Below are 22986 nucleotides of genomic sequence, written 5' to 3' on the forward strand. Positions count from 1 at the left end.
AGCAGAGATTTTTAAGAAGTATGAATGATACCAGGATTGGTGATAGAATTGCAAGAGTTGACAACGCTGTAGATGGCATAAACAATTATTTTTAGCTACCTTGAGAAATTTAACATATTAAACAAGAATTTATCAAGAAAAGACTTTTCTGAAGTGTCAGCTACCTCAGCTGGCACTTGTAGTGTACTTTTTGTGCAAGTCACACTGTAAACTGAAATGCAAAGTACATAAGGGTAGGAAATCCTTTTCCTGTGAATTGTCCAATCAGTGTTGCATTATTTGAAATTACTGTCGCCACATACTTACCATCTTTTCATTTCATATAAGAAGATTGTGAAACATAGCAGAAGCAGCTGTTAAATCTTTATTTTCTATTAGATAATTGTATCTGTCTGCTAGTATTTTTGCAGTTCAATAGGAAAGTGAGTCATGAGCCTTTTCTGCTGGTTAAGTACATGTGGATATTATCAGAAACAAATTATAATGTATAATAAGTTTGGTTTTATGTAAGTACTGTTTTAAATTAATTAAAGAGTAGGAAAAAAGGTCATGAATTACCTTTAGTAGTATCTGCAAATATAACCCATTCTGCAGTTTCTGTGTGCAGCAGACATCTATACTCAGAGACTAAATGGTGAATGAGTCTGACTATCAAAAAACAATTGGTGGGATCAAAGTCACAATCAATCTATGTACTGATCATTTTGTATTTGAATAGTGACTTCAACCTTATTTGCCATAACATAGCCATGTGCAATAATAAATATCTTTGCACTTCATTTTAGTTTTAATTCTAAGTAATTGCATCCAGCAGATTCCTTGATGCACAAAAGTATCTTATAATCCATGTAATTACAGTTTCTGCCTATTCATTTATTAGCTACGTTTACAAGCAAGAAGTAGGTTTGTATTTTTTCAAAATATATGCTTGGTAAGCACTAAATCTAAGACTTATAAAAACATTATCAATATGTTCTAATTAATATTTGCTCTTTTCCTTAAGCTATTATAAGGATACTTAATGCACAGCCTAAAATTAGAGTTGACAATTGCAAATACAATCCAACCAACATAGTAATAAAATCAATACTTACATTTCCCTTGGGGCCACTATTTACTGTTTGCTGTGCCATTTCCTTAATGGAATGGCAGTTATGTTTGCAGAAACCTTGTAACTACGATTTTTATATTTTAACTAAAAGCAGCTTTCCTGAAGTAGTATGATTAAAAAAGAATCTGGAGTTGCTTTCAGAAAATTGCTGTAAACATTCTGTAGCCAGTTTTAACAAAGACTAAAAAGAAACATCTTTTCATGGTAAATGTCACTGAATTCTAAGATGAATTATTTGTAATGTCTAAACTCCTTTCACTTGCATTGCAAGAGACATTTGCCTTAATCTTGAAATACTTCCCTGATTTGTTTTTAGTTTCATTTACTCAGTTCAAATTATTCTTAATCACTGAAAGCTCATTCCTGTGTGGAGGTCTGCAACGTTCTCAAAGTGTACAAGGGAGTCTGGCAATTTATTTGACAGCAAATTAAAATAATGGAGGAAAGTATGATCTTCGAGATGAGTCATCGCAGCTGTTGCACAGATCTAATTCTAGTCTTTTGACTTGGTGCTTCTTTCACTGAAGTTTGTCATTATCTTTATCCGGCAGGGCAGCAAGCATTTCTGTGCCTTGCAATATAACTATACAGTACAGAAAGCATGGTGTAGTTGACATTTTTAGTGCACGCAAGTGTCGTCTGTGGTTGCATATTCAGTATAATATTTCTCTAATGATCCCTGACAAGAGGGGTGGGCATATGAATGAAAATCTGTGAGTTATCATGGCTTAATAATTTGTTCCTTATGGGGTTCTGCTGACCGTGCAGCGTGTTCTTGGCATAGGTGAAGTTTAGGGTAACAGGTTCTGTCGTACAATATGGCCACTTACCTCAGCTGAACTATCAGGAACTAATTATTAACTCTAATTATTAGCTAATTATTGCCTTTGATCATGTGGCCATGTCCTAAACTTGTGCTTTCACTGCCATTCTGCGGCTATTATTTTGAATAGCATTCATATAAGCAGTTCACTTGTAGTCTGCATCACTGTCTATTTACACACACTGTAAGCACATTGCATGTTAGGAACACTTGAATATCCATTCCATGTGAAATATTGACATTTCAGGATCTGCTTTTGTTCCACTTGTGGTGATATGCCAAAATTGCAAAATATGGAAGAAAAAAGAAATTTTGAAATGTGTTCATTTGAAAGCACTGGAATTAGAAATGATTTGGTTTAGTGATGTGGAAAGTATACATATATTAAAAAATGCATAATATATCTCTAATAAATCTATAAATGTATAATATAAGACAAGCTATAAACCAAAATATGCTGAATTGAACTGAAAAAATACTAGAACAAAACAGAAGTTCAGGACAAGGTACTTTAGTCCAGTTCTGAATGTTTTTATAACTTTTACATTACAAATGTTATTTAAATTGGAATGTTCCTAGTACCTTTTCTGTTAGGATACTTTTAAAAATTATGTTGGATCTTGTCTTTTACATGTATATATAAGAATATGCATATATATATACATAGTACAGTTTATGTACAGACTGTGTCTTCAGTAATCACAGTTATAACTTTGTAAAATTTTAAGCTGAGATTTTTATATAAAATATCTTTCTTTCATGTCTGCCCTCAGGCCATTATTCATTGTTCTAGGTTTCAACAGCAGCAATGATTGAGCTTCCACAGAGAACAAGTCAGGAGAGACATAGGAATATCTTTCAGTATTCAAATATTTTCATTTGGTTTAATGCTTCTAAGCTTTGGAGGAAGGACTTAAAATTTGTCATTAAGATGACACTAGCATACCTGGTTCTGATCACTTGAAAATCAGTCTGAATCTGGCTAAGACAGAAATTTCTGCAGTTGTGTTACATGTGCCCATTAGACTTGTTTAGAAACTTGCTGCTGTCTTGCAGCTGCACTGGGTATGGTCCAGACACACAGGTCTCCGTGCTTCTGCTAGATGTGCTTGCCAGCAGTTTTGCAAGAAAAGAATATTATTTTGAAATTTATAACTTTCATTGTCTAAATTATATAGGTACTAGCGTTTTCAGCACTTCACGGCTGTTACCATAGAAGACAGTCTCTCTTTGGTTTTTGGATTTGGCAGGTGTAATTCCCTGCACTTTACTAATATAATGCTTTATAACATCATGCTTTATGGCAAACTCACTAGATTGTCCAGAATAGGTTACTTAGATCAATCTGATTTCCACACAGATCAGTGAAAAACTTCGTGTAGATCTAGATTAATCCCATCATCAGAAAACAAGCAAACAAACAAAAAATGCATGTACTTTAACGTTTATCCCAATACGATTTAATTCCTTGAGTCTTAGAATTTGTTTTATGCAAACCCAAGGTACTTAGTGGCATCAGCAAACTTTGTTTTCATTAATATTTGGCCAAAGTAATTGTGTGAACAGAATCCTAGCCGCATTCAAGGAAACATATTTTGAAACAGGATATTGAAAATAAAGTCCATAGGACAACAAAAGTCAGTTTACATGCTGATGTCAGCATTTGTGTGCTGTGATAAAGCCAAGCTCTTTTCATGATAAAGATAAATTCATATCCAAATCTTTAATAAAAAACAAAACTGATGTTAGCTTTTCACATTAAAGTCAGAAGCGTCTTTGTAACTCTTCCCAAAGACTTGATTGTTAGGAACAAAAGTTATGTCCTGTTCAGAAAAAAAATTAATCACTCAAGTTATTACGTAGGGTATACTGTGTATTCCAGGCTCAAGCTTTATACTGAAACCTTTGAAGAGGCTGCCCATACCTACCAAATGTTGTAATTGATACAGAATCACTGCTATACAACAGCTGCAATAACAAGGTGCTGCTGCCTTTACTTTAATCTACCTCTCTTTCTGCCAGTTTATTATGTTTTGAATTTATTCTTTTGTAGATCTGTGAGCTATCTTTCTTATGGAAATTAATCTTTTTAAAAGATTTGTACTCTCATTTTCAAACACTAATACATTCATTCAAGTATCCCATTATTCAGAACCAGCTGGCTTTTTATCTAGTGATATTTACTTCAAAAAGCCAAGTTAAATGGTATCATAGATTAATTCTCAGGGCACAGGAAAGCTTTTTTAGAGAAAAAGAGATTTGGTAATTACTTAGAATATCGCAATAAAATCACAGAACATGTCAAAAATGCGTTATCTAATCTGTCATAATACGAAACTTCAAAAAAAAAGTTAATTCACTGAATTGAACATAGTATGTGGCATCAGTATACGATTTTTATGTGGAACATTATGTAAGGATAAAACTTTGCTGTGATTTATAATAAGCTATGTCATGATTTTTAGTTATGTATTTTTTCTTTGCAGAAAGCACTGAAACTTCAAAAAGGGCATTATCCACTGAAATTTCTTACATAAATCAAACTGGAAATAAGACACATTTTACAATTCAATTTAAGATCCCACAGAGACAATAATGTTGCAAGCTGTGCATTTTGCAGAGTAATATAGTAATGTCTAGTTTGCATTTTTGAAAAACCAAATTAATCACACTTTATTGAATATGTTGAAGCAAACCTAAAATTCATCTATTATTAAAAAACTTGTGCAACAAACACAAACTATATTTTATACATAAAGGACAAACTCATTTATTCATTAAGTTAAAACACTTGGAGTTTGCATTTTGTAGCTATGAAAGAAATGACATTTGCTATCTGTTCTCCTTTTTTAAATTTTTCAAAGCATTATGTTCAGAGTAATTTGCTTGAAAAATTGTACTAATACTTTAACACAGTATCAATCCTGAAGACTGCACAGAAATCCCTGTGGTAGTCTTGATTTTTAAATTTCCTTTTTTAGTGAATCACTTAACAGGACAAATACTTTGTTATCATATATCTCATATTCAAATAACATATTTTATCCCTTGATAGATTAACCACAAGATAATAAAGTTTTTAGCCAATGTTTAGCATTTGTGCATTCCTTGAGCTAACATGCCTCGGCACTACTTTGAATTAGGGCTTGTATCTTTGTACTCGGCTGTGCTCAGACTGGTACATCAAAGCAACCAGAATGAAACTTGGGCCTTAGTCAAGTCTCACCGACTTCAGCAGAAACTGGATTTCAGTCTTAAGCTTTTAAAGGGAAAGATATTTAAAAATGATTTGTAGATGTTTTCCTGTTATGGAGTATAATTGTGGAATTATGTATTCTATATCTTGCAGGGCATGTAAGCTGTATGCCAAATTTGTATGCCAAATGTCAGGTGCTACTACTTATAATTCCATTTCTAGCAATACCACTCTAAGTTATTCTGGCCTTTAGGCCAAATTTGATTTCTAGGATTTGATTTCTAGGATAATTGTTTCCTGTTAATGATTTGTCTGTATATTTATATCTTGGTGATTTAAAAGTGAGAAATGCAGCTTTTACTGTAAACCAGTAGTCATTACCTTTATTTTTGTCAGAAATCTATATTGACTATATGCTAGACAGATTGTTTGCAAAAACAAAGCTTTTGGAAAAAAAATGTTCAAGTTCATTTTAAAGAGACTAAAATCTTAAGTCAGAATAAAATTAGAATTTAGAAAAGCAGACACAATTTTTGTGTAATTTTTCCTGGAGCATCAGGAAAACTTCTGGCCCTTGTCTAATATTTTAGTTCAAGGTCTGTGCCTAAAGAGTTTTCAATCTAAAATTAAATTGTTGCTTTTCTTCACTTAAGCAGCATGTATTACAAAGGATCGGTTCACTTATATTTCTTATATGCAAGAGTAATAACTAATTTGCAAACACATTATGCACAAATTTTTCTCTTTGCACATGCATTTTAATTGTTTCTGACAGAGGAAGAGATCTCTTAGGCTCCGTTGAGAAGCGTTTAAAGACATTCATGAGAGCATTCTCAGATGAGTTTAGTATACAAGAAAATGACATGGTTTTACAGTCCAGTACTTTCGAGGAATCTGCTGTTGGTTGTTTTATGCTGTAATGGACAAAGTGGAGGTTGGGTTGTGCTGAAGGTAGACAGGTATAGTGGTTAAGACGAACTGACATTTTTGATTTATTAGTGATAGTCCCAGAATACCAGTCTCTGAGCATCAGACTGTCCCAGCAATCCTTAAAAGATATTTGGGACTCTGTCTGATAGTTTTATCAAAGTGCAGACCTGGAAATCTGTTCTCAATATTGTAGTAACAGGGACATGAGATAACGTGCTCACCTGCTCTTGAAGGGACAGCATCATGGTTTCTTGGGTTATACCAAGAAAATGCTCATGGTAGAAGCTAACAGTTTTTCAGAATAACCCATTCATCATTCATGCGTAGCGTTGTGCATTAAAGAAAACACTAGACAAAGATTTACATCCAGATCCTTCTCACCTGACATGAGGGAGATAAAAATTAGCAGTGCCGACTTCTCTGTAGTCAATAGCACTCCGTAATGATGAATCATATGCAATAAAACACACTGCCAGCTCCAGTGTGGTAGAACAATTTCAAGCAACTTTTAGGCTTTGCCACCGTAATGGAATCCAGACAACCAACTGAGGTGTTTTCATATGGCTTCGAGAAACTTAGGATGAGTGATGATCTACAAATACCGGATACTGAGCTGGACAATGTAAAATGCTAATGCTTGGTGACATCTCCTGGTTTGTAGGACTTAAGTCTAAGAGACCTAACACAGAGAAACATCTTTATCCATTTGGTGTGCAGAGGACTGAACCCATGCCACTGAGAAAGCATCTAGCCTGCCTTGTTATTATATAATAGCCACCAGTTATATACTAGTCAAGAAACTTGTCCAGAAAGCAAGAGACCTGGGAACAGAGGTTATCTTTGTCAACATTGTACCCACAATTCTGACCTGAAGAATATTATTACTAATTGAGCCAAGGCAGAGTGACAAAAAAGTACTTTTTTGTCTCTGCTGTGTATGTACCTATTGTCTCTCCTGTTATGTACTTCCCCTCGTCTCTGACCAGCTGAATTACTGGTCATGAAGAAAGATTGATGGAGCTAGGCAACAGAATAAGACATGTGCTTATGTCTTTTCCTGACCACTGAAGAAGTCTACGATCCCAATTTTTACTATGTGAGATGGATCTAGATGTAGCTAGGAATTTTGTCTAAGACACAGTTAGACATATTGTTTAAAGCACAATTAAAAGGTGCACACATTCTGCACAAATTGGTTTGATATAAGATACTAGAATGACTAGAACGTCTACAAATTCATGTGGGGTTGGTAAAGTTCAGAGTACTGAATCTTGGTATAATAGCTTAGGAGAACTTTCTTGTCCTGGAACTATTACAGAAAAAAAAGAGACAACTCTAAAGCCAATATTGAATAAATTGTCATAACATGCTATGATTTAGTGACAATAGGCTTTTGTGTCAAACACTGGCTTGGCTCTTTTGTCTCTTCCACGGTAGGTGAAAATTTTTGCCACTAGAGATGGCTGTTGGTAACAGTGATCTTCAGAAGTAAAGAAAAATAAATATTTTGTTTTAAATAACTTGAAGATAGTGATGTCTTTCCATTTTAAAAGTGAAACAAAAATACTAAAATTAATTAGAAAGTAGTTACCCACCACCACGAAAACTACAAAAATCCAAGAAAATGTTGAAGACATTTACTGTTTAAGATATATCACTTTCATATTCCTACCCTCTTAATCCAATTTCAGATTTTTGTCTGCCTTTGCATTAAGATTTTATCTTTGATCATTTTTGTAAGGCTCCAGTCAGAAAAACAGCAGCAGTTGTGAGTGGGGTAGGGTATCAATATGTAAATAAATATGAAAATATTGGTAGACTAAATCTCATAGAGAAAACAATCCTTTTCGCATAAACAGCAGCAATTGTGAGAAGCAATTATAACAGATACGCATTTACATATAGATCTTCCTTGCTAAGTAAAATTCCTTGTAGTATGTTGTCTCTGTATACATAGTTTCTTACAGTATTTTCACACTGTAGGCCCTTTGGGTCCAGGACTGTCCAGCTGCTCTAAGCATCACGTATGATTATTACTACTGTTACTACTAGTCATAGTAGTTGTCATTTTTGTCATCATCATCCTGAGAAAACAATAAATCATGTGCAGGAACAGTTTCAACAGTCCAAAACCAAGACTCAGGATCCATGAACCCTTAGATAAGATTTCCTTCTTTAAGTAACAGAATGGCATCTGTCTTGGGACACGGAAATACAGAAAAAAACCCCTAAAGGCTTAAGTGCACAATGAAATTACTGTAGCATAATGAAGTACTGGATAACAGCTGAGCTGTAATAATGATTCTTAGTCTGCGGCGAACACAAGATAATATATGTGTTAAACCTCAATGAAGGAAGCATGATTCATAGTATGATTTTGTTTGCTAGCCCGAGCATACTGGATTTTGAGCCGGTTGACATATATGCTCCGTATACAAATCCAAATGTATGAAAAGAGGATATTTTTTAGTAAATTTCTAGCTGGCAATTTGTTGTATCATTTATGTATCTGGGTGTGTGTGTGTGTGTGTGTGTGTGATGTAAAGGTAGAGATGTACACAAAGATGCATACATATGTGTTGAAATAACACTGAAGTTGTGAAGCTGTGTATCTAAAAGCTAGGAAAAGGGCATTTTTAATAGTAATAATAATAAATAATAATAATAATAATGTCATCATCATCATCACTGGACTCCTTTGAGATATGAAACTATTACACACTGCAAATTTACAAAAAGACTATAAGAGCTAAAAATTATAGACTATATCAGAATGGTCATGAGAGACCTAAATCAAAGCTGTATAGACAACTTAAGAGTAAGCACCCACATCCCAAAGGAGGAGGTGATTGTTCTGTGAGCCTCAGAGCTTGTGCAGTCTTCTAGCTTTCCTGCAGCAGTTTTCTAGTGTAGAAGAGACATGGCATCGATGAGGAAACCTCTGTTCCTGGGGCAGGGTGCGTCCTGCCCCACACTGCACATCAAGCCAAGATCTGGGCAAGCACATATCTCCTTTTCCCTGAATGAGAAATGCAGTCATGTGCTCCAGAGTGTCTGAAACTTGTTGCAGCTGGTGGGGTTTCATGCAGCCAACTCGTTATTTTCCCAGAGAGCATAGGGACGTAATTGCTATGAGACCTTGCTATCAAATTTGCTTAAGACTGGATATTGTCTGTTTATTTATAAGGACTGATTTTTTGATAATTTAGTCTTGTTTTCTAAGAAAATTACTAAAAAAATCAATGAGTAAAAAGCTGAAGAATAATGTTTAAGAAAACATTCTGTGTGCAATCTTCTAGAGGCTATGTACTGTTAAGAGTTTGTGCAGCATTTGTGCTGGAAATTGAAATACTCCTGTTTAGTTCAGCAATTTTTTTTTTTGAATCATCAATAAACACGATTACCTGCAATATGTCAACCTCCCTGCTTTGCATTTTCATCCCTGTTGCATCTTTTTCTGAATAGACTGAACATGAGTTTACAGAGGTCTGCTCCCTTTTAATTTCAATGCTTCAAGTCCAATGTATCTTATTTTTCCATATTGTAACACAGCTGAAACAGGTGGGGCAAAGTGTGGTCAAACCAGTGGTATGTATCTTTCTGGTTACAGAAGACAGTAGGAAACTTGGGTTTCTCACTTTATGCACTTTATCTATGCATACTTTTGGACTGCAGTATATTTACTGAGGATTTTCTACTAATTTTTTCTGTTAGTTTATTATATTACAGGACTATCAGCTGTACTTAGGTATCCTGAAAACCTGCGGGATTTTTCTTTTTGAGTTAGAGGGACAGCAATTAGGTTGTTATTTTTTAAAACTTTTGTGATCATTAGAGATAATTCTTTAATAAAGATAAAGAAAAGGAGGAAGACAGGTTACCGACTAGATATATGGTATATTGCTTTGGTTTGCTTTTTTTGTTTTTGAGCACTGCTAATTTAGAATTAGATGCTGTAAGACTCAGACTAGAGGTAGTAAGGGTCAGAAATCATGGTCCACACCAACTGAGGAATTGCCTGCATCAGACCAGTGTAGATGTTAAACTCCCATCCAAATTCATATTTTCTGCAAAGCTTAGGCACTTGTCCATAGGCCTGAATCACAATGCTCTCACTCAGAAGCTCAAACCTGCATTTTTCTCTTTGGACAAGTTTCTCGACCAGTTTGTTTTAGTTTCACTGTACTAAAATGAAGCCTATTAAACTGATTATATGAAGTAAAAAATTGAATAAGGATAACTTCTTCATAAACTGAAGCAACAGGGGATCTTATGCTAAAACAACTTAAATCCATATTTCCCAGAATATGTTCTAAACATAAAGTTATATACTACTCAGTTGAGAATATTCTGTCTCACCTTTTCCTTAAGCGTACAGAAGATATTCAAATACACAATTACAATGAGAATATATAGTAATATATTAATTATCTATTAAATGGGATTTTTTTATAAATAAGCACATACAGCTATAATCGAGATGTTCACTAAAGAATTTTTGATGTTTATCATGTTGAAAGAGAGATAAAGAAAATGTAGGGTTTTGCTGATTTTCGTTGGCTTCAGGTAGCTCATTAGTCTTCATATTATGAAAACTCTACATCAAGGGACTAGCTGTAATTCTAGCTTTCTGCTCTGAAGTTAACGTATTTGCTCAGGTGTACCTGACAGTAAGATGTTGTCCAATTATTATTTTCCTGAATGCAGTGTGTACAACTGCATCTAATTTTTTATTTCTTGATGATGTCACAAATTTACATGTCTAAATTGCACTCTTATCTTATAACATCATACAACCACAAAAATAAACTCTATATTATCTATGAAATGAGTCCAAGTTAGGTATTTGTGAAAGAAGACAAATGGAAAATCTATTTTTAGGTAAATGTCACACAGCCCGTAACTGAGTTGCTGAGCTTTCACTTGTGTTGGACAGTTTCATTATTCATTACATTGAATTTTAAAAAAGCTTTTCCTGTGTTAATCTTTTTGGTGAAATAATGAAGGATTGGTATAAAATATAACATATATATTCCATGGGATTCATTGCCACTGTAAAAAAATTCTTTCACTTATTAGTTAATATAAATTCAGTATTTTCTGATTCATGATTGAGCATGTACTCTGGTTTTCAGCACGTAGAATTCCATCTTATTTCCTGGAATTAGTGGTTTGTACTGCATTTTTATTTATCAGAACATAAATACGGAAAGGGTGAGTAAAGAGGGTACAAATCTGGCTTGCAGTGCAAAGTGCAGTTATCATTTCTCTGCCATTGCCAAGAAAAACCTATGCAATAAAATTAAGACAGTGAATGAAGCAGTCGACATGATTGGGGCTAAAGCCTGTTTTTCAGGTTGCTACTGTTATCTGCAAAGAAGAAACCGTACGTGATTTCAAAGGTTCTCTTGGCTTCTCCTTTATATATTTCTGTGGGAAAATGTTTATCAAAGAATAGTCCTTTTTTTTTTTGTTGTGTTTTTTTTTTTTTCAGAATTTGCTACTTTACCTATTTATGCTCTGTCTTGATAGTAGCAGAACTTCAAATACCAGACCCATAAGCCCACTATGTTAGAGAAAATTATAAAAACTTACAATTATCAGGCCACATTGCTCATGGTCTATTTAAGAGCATAAGCATGATTATATAAGCATAAAATAACAAGGCAAGGCTTTGTGAGGGGGGGGAAAGAAAGTAAAATATTCTTATCTAGAGCAGAATACAAAGTGTTCCAGAGAAGTCTTGGGAAACTTATTATTTTCCTATGTCATAGTACTTGCTCTCCTGATCACTTTGTGATCTCAGAAGAGGTAGTAATACTTTTTTCCTAAAGTATCAATAATATGAGACAGATACTGTTTACATATGGCAAAGGTCTTTTTGCTTTTAATGATACAGCAGTAACATAGTGGTCTTACAAAAGTGCCTTTATCTGTAGATGTCTGTCCTCTATACAGTCTCACAACACTTATATATTGCAGGTAAATACTACAGCTGATTTCAGGAGACTGAATTATATAAAAGTGGAATCACAAATTTATAGCAATTCCAAGTCTAAAGCAGCAGGATTTGATTTGGATGGTTTTATGAAGAGGTTTCTTCACTGTCAGGATGCTAAGATTACCAACTTTTAGCACACTGATTATGCGTATTTTCCAGTGGATATAAATAGCCTAGATAGTGAATAGTCCACTTCAGAAAAATGAGCCAACACAGCTGATACTGATGCTTTGTTTGGTAATTGTTGCTGAGATACAAATTGTTTCAACAAACAGAAGATAACAGCAAGATTAGGGGACTGAAAGAAGATCATAGTATACAAATTAAAAAATAAGTCATGGTTTGAGTTATTAGTAGAAGCTCAGGCTGTCTTTTGTGTTTTTGTCATGTGGTATTGCTTGTGTGTGTAATAGTACCTGAAACCATTCCTGAGCCAGAGCTGGGAATCACTTGCCTAAAGACAGGCTTGAAGTGTTCTCTGGGATGCTGTAAAATATCCAAGTTTTTCACATGAAAGGAAGAGCAAGACCTGAGGCCTGGCAGATAGCCTAATTTTAATCTCTAAAATCCACCTATAATTAAGAAAGGTTTGGTTTAGTTGTCTAGGCATAGTTATGTGCTACTGTCTTAGATATCCTCGAGTATCCTGCCTGATCTACATCTCCAGATAGCCATGGGGTTTCCTGTAGGTGCTGTATTGTACTCACCACCCCTATAAGACGTGTCTCAAATTATTTTGGCCGTCTGAGGTAGTGTGTGTTTAGGCAATTGAGTTGAGTTGGGACTGTAGTCCCTGAAACCAGGAGATTCACGTTCAACTGACCAAAGATAGGTCTGTCTCCCAGAGAGGGAGCTCAACAGTTCTCCAGAGCCTGTTGGCTAGATCCCTGTTGACTGTCACAGGAATTAAGCCACTCAAGTCACGTTGTAGGAACCTAAATTTAGGCAAGCTGAATCCTATTGGGGACAGAATGAGAAAGAAAAAGGAGTAAGCAAATAAGAGATGCGATTGTAAAAATGAAACTGGTACATTTAGATCAGAGTTTGTTTGCGAGGCTGACATTGTACAGTCTAGTTTTCTGCTTCATTTTCTTTTTCTTGGCTGCATTACCTTCCAGTCCAGAATTGTTTTCATTTATTATTACCATCCTTAGCTACCTAATTGTGCTACTAATGAATACAAATAATCCAGGCATCAGGCTTTTACAGACCCACTTCAGTGTACAAATAATGGTTTGTTGTGTAACCGCTGATTATGGGAGAAGGTAACTCACATTATGGAAAATATGTGCTGAAATGTTGGTGATGGGGAAAACACTGAATTCTGTAGTCCGCCTTTTAAGTTATGAAAATGTATTGTCATTTTTGTTCCATCAGGTTGTTGCAGTAAATGTGAGACAATCTGAGCCCAGTTTTTAAGCACATGTACTTACATTTGGAACTTCAATTTCAAATTTTTGAGTGCTCATATTAGCACTATAGCACGTGAAATACATAGCTGGCTACCAAATTGCCTATTCAAGTGCACATGTATGGGGTTTGAGCACTCAACATTAAGCATCTGCATTTCAAAATTGGATCGCTTGTGCTTGAAAGCATTGAAAATGCTACTCTCTGGTCAGCCTAGTGCAGCATCAATTGAAATGCAGTTTGAATGCAATGTAGAGCTTCCAATTGCTGCTTCGGAAAGTGTTATGCTGAATCTGGAACACTTTGCATAATTTAATTAATTATGCCACTAAAACCTGATTTTCTCTCAATTTAAAGCAAACAGCTTTTATGAGGGTGAACTGCAGCACCCAGGGATATCAGGTGTCCAAGCTTTTAATCCTATTACAAAGACTTGACAACCACTGATGGAAACTGGAAAAACATAAGCCTCCAGCAGGGCAACAAGTGAAGAGGAAGAAGGCAACAGATTTTTAATACTCTTTGAAACCACTGTACGCATTAAATCAAAATCAAATGTAAAAAGTGACAGAACTGGTAGCTTGCACTTAGTTGTGCAGACGGTGAGTAGTGTCTAAGGAATAACACTTATTTCTCTTTGACGTTAATGAAAATAACTGTTTCCTCTAAGAGTAAAATTGTTCCGCTTAACTAACATAAGAAAAACACAGCAAATGGCCAAGACTATTTGTATCTGTGTCTGTCCACTTAAAGTGATCAGGAGTGCAACAGCCTGCAGTTTGAAAGTGGTTTCTAATGTTATGGATTGGATTCTGTCTATGAATCATTTTCCTTGTAAACAAATCTTGACAGATGATGCCAGGCTACAAGTATTAAAGAATCTGTCACTGACTAAACGCTAGCCTCAATACTTCGCTTTCTGAAGCTTGTCTTCTCTCTTCCAATTTATTATTGGGTTTGATATCACTCTAAAACAATAGACACTGTAATTTTGAGGCAGCAAGGAGTACTGATTTAGAAAAGCTCTAATTTCTGAGCCACATAGGCAGTGTCATAATTGGCAATCTATGACTGACCGTGCAAAATACTGTGACCAGGTTAGGAAGGTTCACAGCAGAATTGACTCCATCTCCATATCGAACATCAGCGTGTAACATGAAATTAACTGCACTGTAGAAGATCTTGCTAGTAAATAGGGAAAATATTGTATTACTGGGAATTCACCAGCCCTATAAAATGCAAAAATCTTCCTTATAATATTAACAAATATTCCTATAATTACTAATACGTATTTATGTATTATGTGTATTCCTATACATATATGACATATGGATGTCATCATGTTTTGATAGGAAAGTACAAAACAATAAGCTTAAAGGATTTGTAAAATGGTGACCTTGTTAAGAATACTATAACTTTACATGTAAATGAGAGAATTTTACTCCAAGTCTGAAATAAATTTTACAAACATAGCCTTTTCTATTTCTGGTTTTTATAAAGAACAAAAAATAAATGTCCAAAAAAGAATTTTCAGTGGATGGTGAAGATGGGAGAGTTTATAGCTACAAAAACAAGACATTCTGTCCCAGATTCATCTTACTTAAGCCATCTAAGTCTAAGCCATTTGTAAAATCCTCTGCAGTTACTGTACAGATGAAGGCATGCCCAGAGGCCATTCATTCCATTTGTTTCTTGCGGTCTTTCCCTCTTCATTTCATTTGATCATTACCTGGTCACCAGGCAATGCTGACTTCATCTGAATCACAGTGTAATCACACTTGTGCTAAACTAGCCAGTGTAGAGGGCCTTTGCTGCCTTCGTGTTAGCCACAGCAAGACAGACAGTACCACATCCAGCACAAAACTAGAGCAAGATGGACAAGCAGTATGTGCTCCACTGCAAGATCTGCCAGAACAAAGTTGTCTCTTCAACTTTTCTTAACAAATGCAAAAATTAAGTTTGGGCTTGTTCCTGCTTAGGATTTGACATTGTATAGTCAGATTTTCAGTGTTGTTTTTTAATGAAGCCCTAAGTACCATAAAAGCAGCTTTATTATTTTAGGGACACATGCCCTAAGGTGGGATGAATGACCATTTGGAACTACCTGTTTTCCTCTACTGACTTGGCATCAACACCTACATTTTGGCTAAATGAGATGAACTCACTTATTGTGTTTAACTCTCATTTCCAGGGTCATATTTTTTAATGGAAGAATATTCAAAATAAGTGAAATGTATATGTCACAGTGGCAAAAAGCAGAAAATTGGAGAAAAGAAAATTAGAAGGAAAACCAGTATTTTTCCAGCTAAGGTTTAGTTCCTTCAATTACGTATGTGTTTGAAAGGAGGTTCATGGTTTTTTGAGTCTGAGTTCCCAAGATACAAGAAAACATCTTCATTTATCAGAGGTGATGAGATTCAAATCATGTATTAACCAGCTCAACTATGTACACTGCATAAAGGTTATGACAATTTCTTGTAAAATAATAAAAGTATCTCATATAATTGATTCCTTTCATTGTTTCATAAAATTGCTTTGTTTGATTGCGGGAGAGTTTGGACTGAATTTTCATTACCTACTTCTGAACAATTTACACTGGGATTGAGACAGTATTGAGCTAATGAGTTAGAATTTATATTGAGCCTTAACTGTCTTCATGAAGTAACTAGGGAAAGAAAATCATGGCAATAATGGAGTATTTTTCATTATAAACTATGTTGTACAGCTTTTACAATCAGGTTTCTAATAGATGTAGAGAAATTAAATTGGAATTCTACCAACTTTTGTGCTTTTGTCATCCCACGAAAACGATGTTAAAAAATGTCAAGACTAATGTGCTAATCTCATTTCTACTGAAGTAAGGAGAAGGTGGTATTAGTCCTGTTGTTTTCAAAGCCCTGTTGTTCATTAACTAGTAAGATGTATATAGACAAACATTCAGAAATGAGAACTGTAGTCCCTAATGCTAAATAGAAATTGAGTAGAGATTAAATAGGTCTTGGCTGATGTTATCCTAAAGTCCTTATCAAGAGAAATTCCCGTGAAAATAGTAGAAACTTTCAAAGTCAGCAGGGTGAAATTATGCTCTATATGAAAAAGGAAGCAATCATATATTGCTGATGTGTATATTAATACTGCTGAGAATGCATGCATATATGCATATTTATTAATATATTCAAACATTGTTTATTGATTGTATATAGTAAATAAACTCATACAATGAGTGTATAGATTACTTTGTTTGTGTAAACATACATATACTCAATCTCAGCATTATACATAAATAATTATACATAAATATGCACCATGAATAATATAAGTCACCAGATTGGAAGATATTAAACTTTTTGTTATGTATAAGTGTACAAATTAATAATGTTATATGAATTTTTAGTATTGTCCTTTAATTGTATCCTTCCTGTTTAATCCTCTAATTGTTTAATTTTGTGGGTATTTTTGATGAGGTCCACAATATTGAAAAAGGGTATTTCTCAAGTACATGAATTACTGCTTGTCTCAACACTTATTTGTCCACATTCTTCCTTGCTGTTAGTCTGTTCCACTACCAGAAGACTGCAGGAATCGATTAATAATCCTTTACATTTTAATTAATAATATGAAATAAAAATTGAAAATACAAAATAGAATCATCAGCCAAGCACATATACATGCATGTTGGTGCCCTCAATAAATATTTTAGTTACTTCCTATAATGTTTATTTATTCACAAATACAAGAAGAAAAATGAATATAGTTTAAATTTTAATTGGCATAACAAGCAATATTTTTTTAGACATTTTGCAGGCAAAAATACTCTCTCATGCATAAAACAAATGCCATATATAGTTTTACTTGCTAAGAATGGCAACACTGTGTAAAATATACATCAAACACAAACTTCATGTGAATGAGCACAACTATAATACTTTTAGGTTTGTGTTCTAACTCTTAACTTTAAAAAGTTATCCTTACATATGTTTTTTAGAGGGTGGAAAAAAAAACCCAAAGTCCTTCCCCTAACCCACATATTAAATAAATAAAGAAAGAAAGAAAGAAAGAAAATGCCACTTGCAAAAAAGGTTAGATTGCTGGCCTTGCTTGCAAATTCAGACATTAAAAATTTGGAGTCTTCCTTCATCCAAATAATATATATTCATTCCCCACAGGCAGCAGTGATGGTTCTTGGGATAAAGAAAAACTTCAGTCTCCCCCCACCCAAGGATCACAGGCCTCTGTTAACCACCCCAACTTGCCTGGACAGCATAATGTTCCAGTTAGCCATCCTCTCAACCCTCTTCAACAGAACCACCTTCTGCCAAATGGTACGGGTTGACATCTTTCAGCACTAACTTCAGCAGTTTTTCAATTCCTGTCTTTATTTTGTCTTTATATAAATAGGCTATGAAAAATCAAAGATGTGGGGAATATTGGAATACTTCCTTTAAAGTATTAAGCAGGGGAACTGGAGACAATAAAGAATAAATATATATGCAATAAAATTGATTCTTAAAATAACTGCTAACCTGTGCATCAATGGCATAATAATGCATTGCTAAGGCACCTTACAGCAGATATTAAAAAACATAATAAACAACCATTGCTTAGCAATGATATCATACATTACACTGATATGAACAAACTAAGAGGTCTAATAGCCTCTCCTTGTGGCTAGAAACCCTCCATGGTTGCTAGTGATTTACCCATGCATATCCCGGAAGAGAACTGACATATAGCTGCTTTGTCCTGCAATGTGAACTATCTTGTCATCCATCACTTGAATATTTTCCATCAGGAGAAAAAAAAGACAATGTTTTAAAAAGATGCACAAACCTATTTCACTTTTTTTTTCCCCCACCAGGATTGGAACTTCCTTTTATGATGATGCCCCACCCGTTAATTCCCGTGAGCCTACCTCCAGCATCTGTCACGATGGCAATGAGCCAGATGAATCACCTTAGTACCATCGCCAACATGGCAGCAGCAGCACAAGTGCAGAGTCCTCCATCCAGAGTTGAGACATCTGTTATTAAGGTAACTATATTAAAAAAAAAAAAAAAATTCTAGTACGCTCACAATTGTCATAAATGTTGTAAATGTGGGTAGGTGTCAGATGTTACGAGGTAAGTCATAAAGTCAATATATATGAGAAACCCAGCTGTTGCAGTTCTGGGAACACAGTACGCTGCTGGTGGCCAGTGTTATCTTCTCAGTTTTTCTTTCCCTCTCTAAATCAGTATTAAAACTGCTCAAGTTGAAGCATTTTCATACACAATACACGGCTTTCTGATTTCTCACATTTCATAGTCTGTAATCTAATGACAATGTTCCTCAAGATATCAAGGAAGAAATTACTCCTTTTTTCCTAAATTAGAAGAGACTGTTCTTCCAACTTTTAAATCTAAGCATTTGAACTGAAATGCTTCAAATTATCTGAAGAAGGCTGAAAGTCTTGATACTTTACCTCTGCAGAACCTAAATTGCCAAATCCCAGAACAGAATGGAATAAAGTTGCACAAAACAGACCCGCTAATCTGCAGGCCAGAACTGTAGTATTGTAGAATATCTCAAAAATATCTGACATCTGAAATTGTCTACCCCTTTTAGGTTTTGTTTGCTTCCTGTAACTAAACTAATCTGATTACAGAGGTATTTAGCAGAGGCATGGAGTCTTCTCTCCTTCTGGCTGAAGATGATCTGTTTTCATTTTAAAGGCATTTCTCCCTTACCACTGGATATTTATAATTTGATTTGATATTTATTCAGATATCTACATTTTACCTGTTATCCTTCTTTAGTTCTAATAAATGAGATACAGAAAGTACTTTTGTGCTTTTATGTAACATTCATATGTTAGAAATAGACATGTGAAGGCAAGGTTATTTGATATTTTATGGCTATGGTGGAAATCTGTCCATTAGTGCAATTCCTTTGACAAAAAATGGGTAAACTTAAAATCTCTTGGACCTTCAAATCAAGAGTTGCTAAAGTTTTGAAGTTCATGATGATTTAAGCAGAGTGAAGAGATCTGACTTTATAAAGACATTCAACATGCTTATGCTGCTGTCCTCTTTAACCTAACAAGCCCAGAATCATAAAGAGCCATTCAGTTAAAAGTCAACAAATCTATGTTGCTATTGACCTAGAAAAATATGGTCTGGTGACCTAATTTAGGTATCTGCACTTTCAAATATAGGATCTCCTTTGGAGGCCTTCAGTGCCATCCCTTTCTTACCTTTGCTAACATGGGGAGTTAAGACATTGGTTTGAGAAGAATTTTTTCTTTAGGTGCTATGTCAGCAAAGCTAGATTCCACCCCTAATGTCCATCTTGCCTATATCTTGGCAATATAAACACTCTGTTGCTAACTAACTGTTCGATTACATGGTGATTGCTGTACCTTTGTTTTTCTGTTTTCACTTGAGCAGTATTTAGTAAGAGTTACATGACACTAAAGTTCTCTGGAACATACCTGGTGCTCTATTTCATTCTAAATTTATTTTCTTAGTTGTTAATACAGTGACCACTAGTATTACAGAGATATTTAAAAAATTGAGATGGAGCACATGCTAAATGACACCTGACAAGTATGAATTACTATGGCAGCAAAACTTTGTTTTCACTGTTTTTCCTACTATTTTCCCTTCTTTCATTTTCTGTGAGCTATTTGATTTCATATGTAAGAGTACAAAATTGGACCTTCATGAGCATTGGTAACTTGTTTCTAAACTTTGACAAGCTGACTTCTAGCTTGTAAAGTCGATTTACAAGCTAGTTCTAGCTATTAAAGTTGCCTAAGTTACTGTGGACTACATTTAAGTATGTCTATGGGAGCATACCCCAATGTGACCCCTGATCTTTGTCTCCAGTTACCAAAATCAGTACATTTGAAGTACAACACAGCTCCTAGGCTATGTAAACAAGGTTTCCTTTTGTGGAAAGCAGGTCCTGGTGTGTTCACAGATCTCACCCGATAATGGGAACGTTGCTGGACCCAGGAAGCACTTAACCGAGAAGTACTCCTGGCTCATCTGATCTGAACCTGTCTAGTAGGTTTAAAAGTATTGGACTCTGAAAGGGAGACTGTCATCATGTAGCTATGTATATTATTTTAACCACAGGCAGCACTGTACCTGAAAATTTTCCTTATCCCAGAGTTCTTTAACTTCTTAACAAGTTCATTCTTGTAGCTCATCTAGTTGGAAAGATAGTTTCATTATAATCTAGGTGAAGATTTTGAAAGTAGCTAGCAATTTTGGTTCTCTGTTTGAAACATTTTAGCAGCACTTTGTAACTGGAAAATCATATATTTTTTTTTCAAAATCTTGCTTATTTAAGCATTTGTTTGTATTAATAATCTACACTATTTATCTCTGTCATTTCTGAAAATTCACCTACCCCGTATTCATGCTAATAAATTCTTCATCATAGCTGCCAACTTTTGTGCAGCTCCTGGCATAACATCTTGTGCAAGTTATTTAATAAACCAGGTTTTGTTTTCCCATCTGGTTTGCACATAACCATAAATTAAAAAGATGTGGATTTACAATGAAGTGTTTTTAAACGGCCAAATTAACCTAAGTTCTGTTTAGAAAAGTGTGCTCACTCAAGGGTGAAATATACATTATTTAAAGTCTGCACGATTAAGTGGGAGTTTTGGGACATTTAGGTAGAACCTGATGGAGACACTACCTAAGTGCTGCTATGACTTCTTCAGTCAAGGCCTGTGACATACTGCCCACAATACCTTTGTACTGCAGGTAAATACATAAACACAAGTGTTAATCTGCCATCCAAAACTCACTTCTAAGTGTAAGATCTTGCTGCACGTAGTTATTTCAATAATACTGTAAGGGCTAAGGAACTTTTACTCTCGCAGGACTTTCCTACTCTTTCCTTCAGCCCCTTTGTGGTACAATGTATGTCTAGATTAATGTCCTCTGTTTTAGTCTATGGCAGATGAATATGGTCATGTGGATAGAGGTAGCACGGCCAAGTAATTATGTTCCTATTTTTTAATACTGAACAGGATTGAAACATAAACCCCAGCAACATAAAAGCATGAGGTCATTGTTAGGGGGATTTTCTTCCCATGATCATGGACATAATGTCAATGGCAAGTTACCTCTTCCTCACTAGGCATAGTCAGAGGCTGTGATTTTAGTGTCCATTGAATTATATGCAATGAGTTGTTGAGCAGGAAACTCTCTAATCAGCATACTTTTTGAACCTTGCACTGGCAATGTAAAGTTTATGAATTATAACTTATACTACAATCAAAATAAATATCTTGGAGAATAGATGTAAGTGAGAAGGTCAAACCTCCTTTTCCTTTATTTTTACAGGAATGGATAAATAGTGCAGTTGTTCACTTTCACAAAACTGTTATTAGATCATATCTTCCTTTTTTTTTGCTGCTACATTTTTAGACTTTTTGGTTTTGTTTTCGTTATCTTCTGGCTCATTTTTTTAAACCTAATTTTACTCTAAATGTTTTTCCTCAGTGACAGTTTCCACAAGTTGATTTGAAAAGTTTCTGAATCACTCATCTTGGAGTTCATAGTTGTAACCTGAAATGACAGCATAGATTTGAAATTAGAGTACAAGATGGTTTACAAGTTTGAACTCTGCTTGAAAGTTAGAAGACCTATGAGAAATTTCCACTCTGAAAAGTAAATCAATGGTAACCTTATCCAATTAAGTAACAAAGAACAAAATTAAGTCTTAGAATCTGAGTCTTCAGATTATAAACAACCTGGTTCATTGGGTGGAAGAATTGCCTTTGTGAACAGTGCCACAGTAGATGACTTGCTGACCTTTCCTTCCAATTCACCAAGTTCACAGTTAGCGCTGTTATCTTTAAACTCACAAAGCGTCAAATGCCTTTCTATTACTGGGCAATATTTCATTTCTTCATGATAAGAAGTTGGAATAAAGCTGAGATCATGTACTAACCAAACATTTTATCCTGCTATGTTCAGGAGATGAGACAAAGACAAAATTACAAGGGAAGCCTTACAAAGCAACACCTTAGATTTGGCAGTGAACTCTGAGCTCTAAAATCTTCAGAATTATATTTCAGAAGAGTGTTGTGCCCTTTCGAACATGAGACGAACATTAGATGTCTTTTTGTAATGGAATGTTTAGATATATGAGTTGGATGAATAAGAGGAGAGCAACAACAAGCAGGGACAGCAGATTGTGACAGCAATGAATTGCAGTGAGTGTGACAGCTGTGACCTGGGGATGCTTTAGACATGAGGTGGCTTTCATCACCTGCCCATGGTTTCAAAGGCTCAGCTTGTTAGCAGTTTCACTACATCAATTTTTTTCACACAGCAGAAAGATATATGAAAATATAAAGGACATACCTCATATTGATAGCAATTTGAAATAATTCTACATTGTAAAAGCTAGAACAGAGCAGCATGCCAGAATCAAAAATTGCACTTTATCCATATAATGTTACTAATACTTACAGAAAGAATTAAGAATAAAGCAGAAGAAACCAATACCTC

At 34.9% G+C, this 22986-nt stretch overlaps 1 protein-coding gene across 1 annotated transcript in view; it reads left to right on the forward strand.

Annotated features, from left to right (window-relative positions):
• DACH1 (dachshund family transcription factor 1) overlaps positions 1-22986 on the forward strand; it is a 366376-nt gene that overhangs the window by 229416 nt on the left and 113974 nt on the right. Inside the window, exons 5-6 of the mRNA XM_087758755.1 lie at positions 17638-17793; positions 18330-18502. Coding sequence (XP_087614881.1) covers positions 17638-17793; positions 18330-18502 — 329 coding nt within the window. The remainder of the gene's footprint in view (positions 1-17637; positions 17794-18329; positions 18503-22986) is intronic.

Source organism: Nipponia nippon, unplaced genomic scaffold (assembly GCF_047370975.1).
Source record: "Nipponia nippon isolate SJK-2023a ecotype South Korea unplaced genomic scaffold, ASM4737097v1 scaffold_2, whole genome shotgun sequence".
In the NCBI taxonomy this organism is placed as follows: Eukaryota; Metazoa; Chordata; class Aves; order Pelecaniformes; family Threskiornithidae; genus Nipponia; species Nipponia nippon.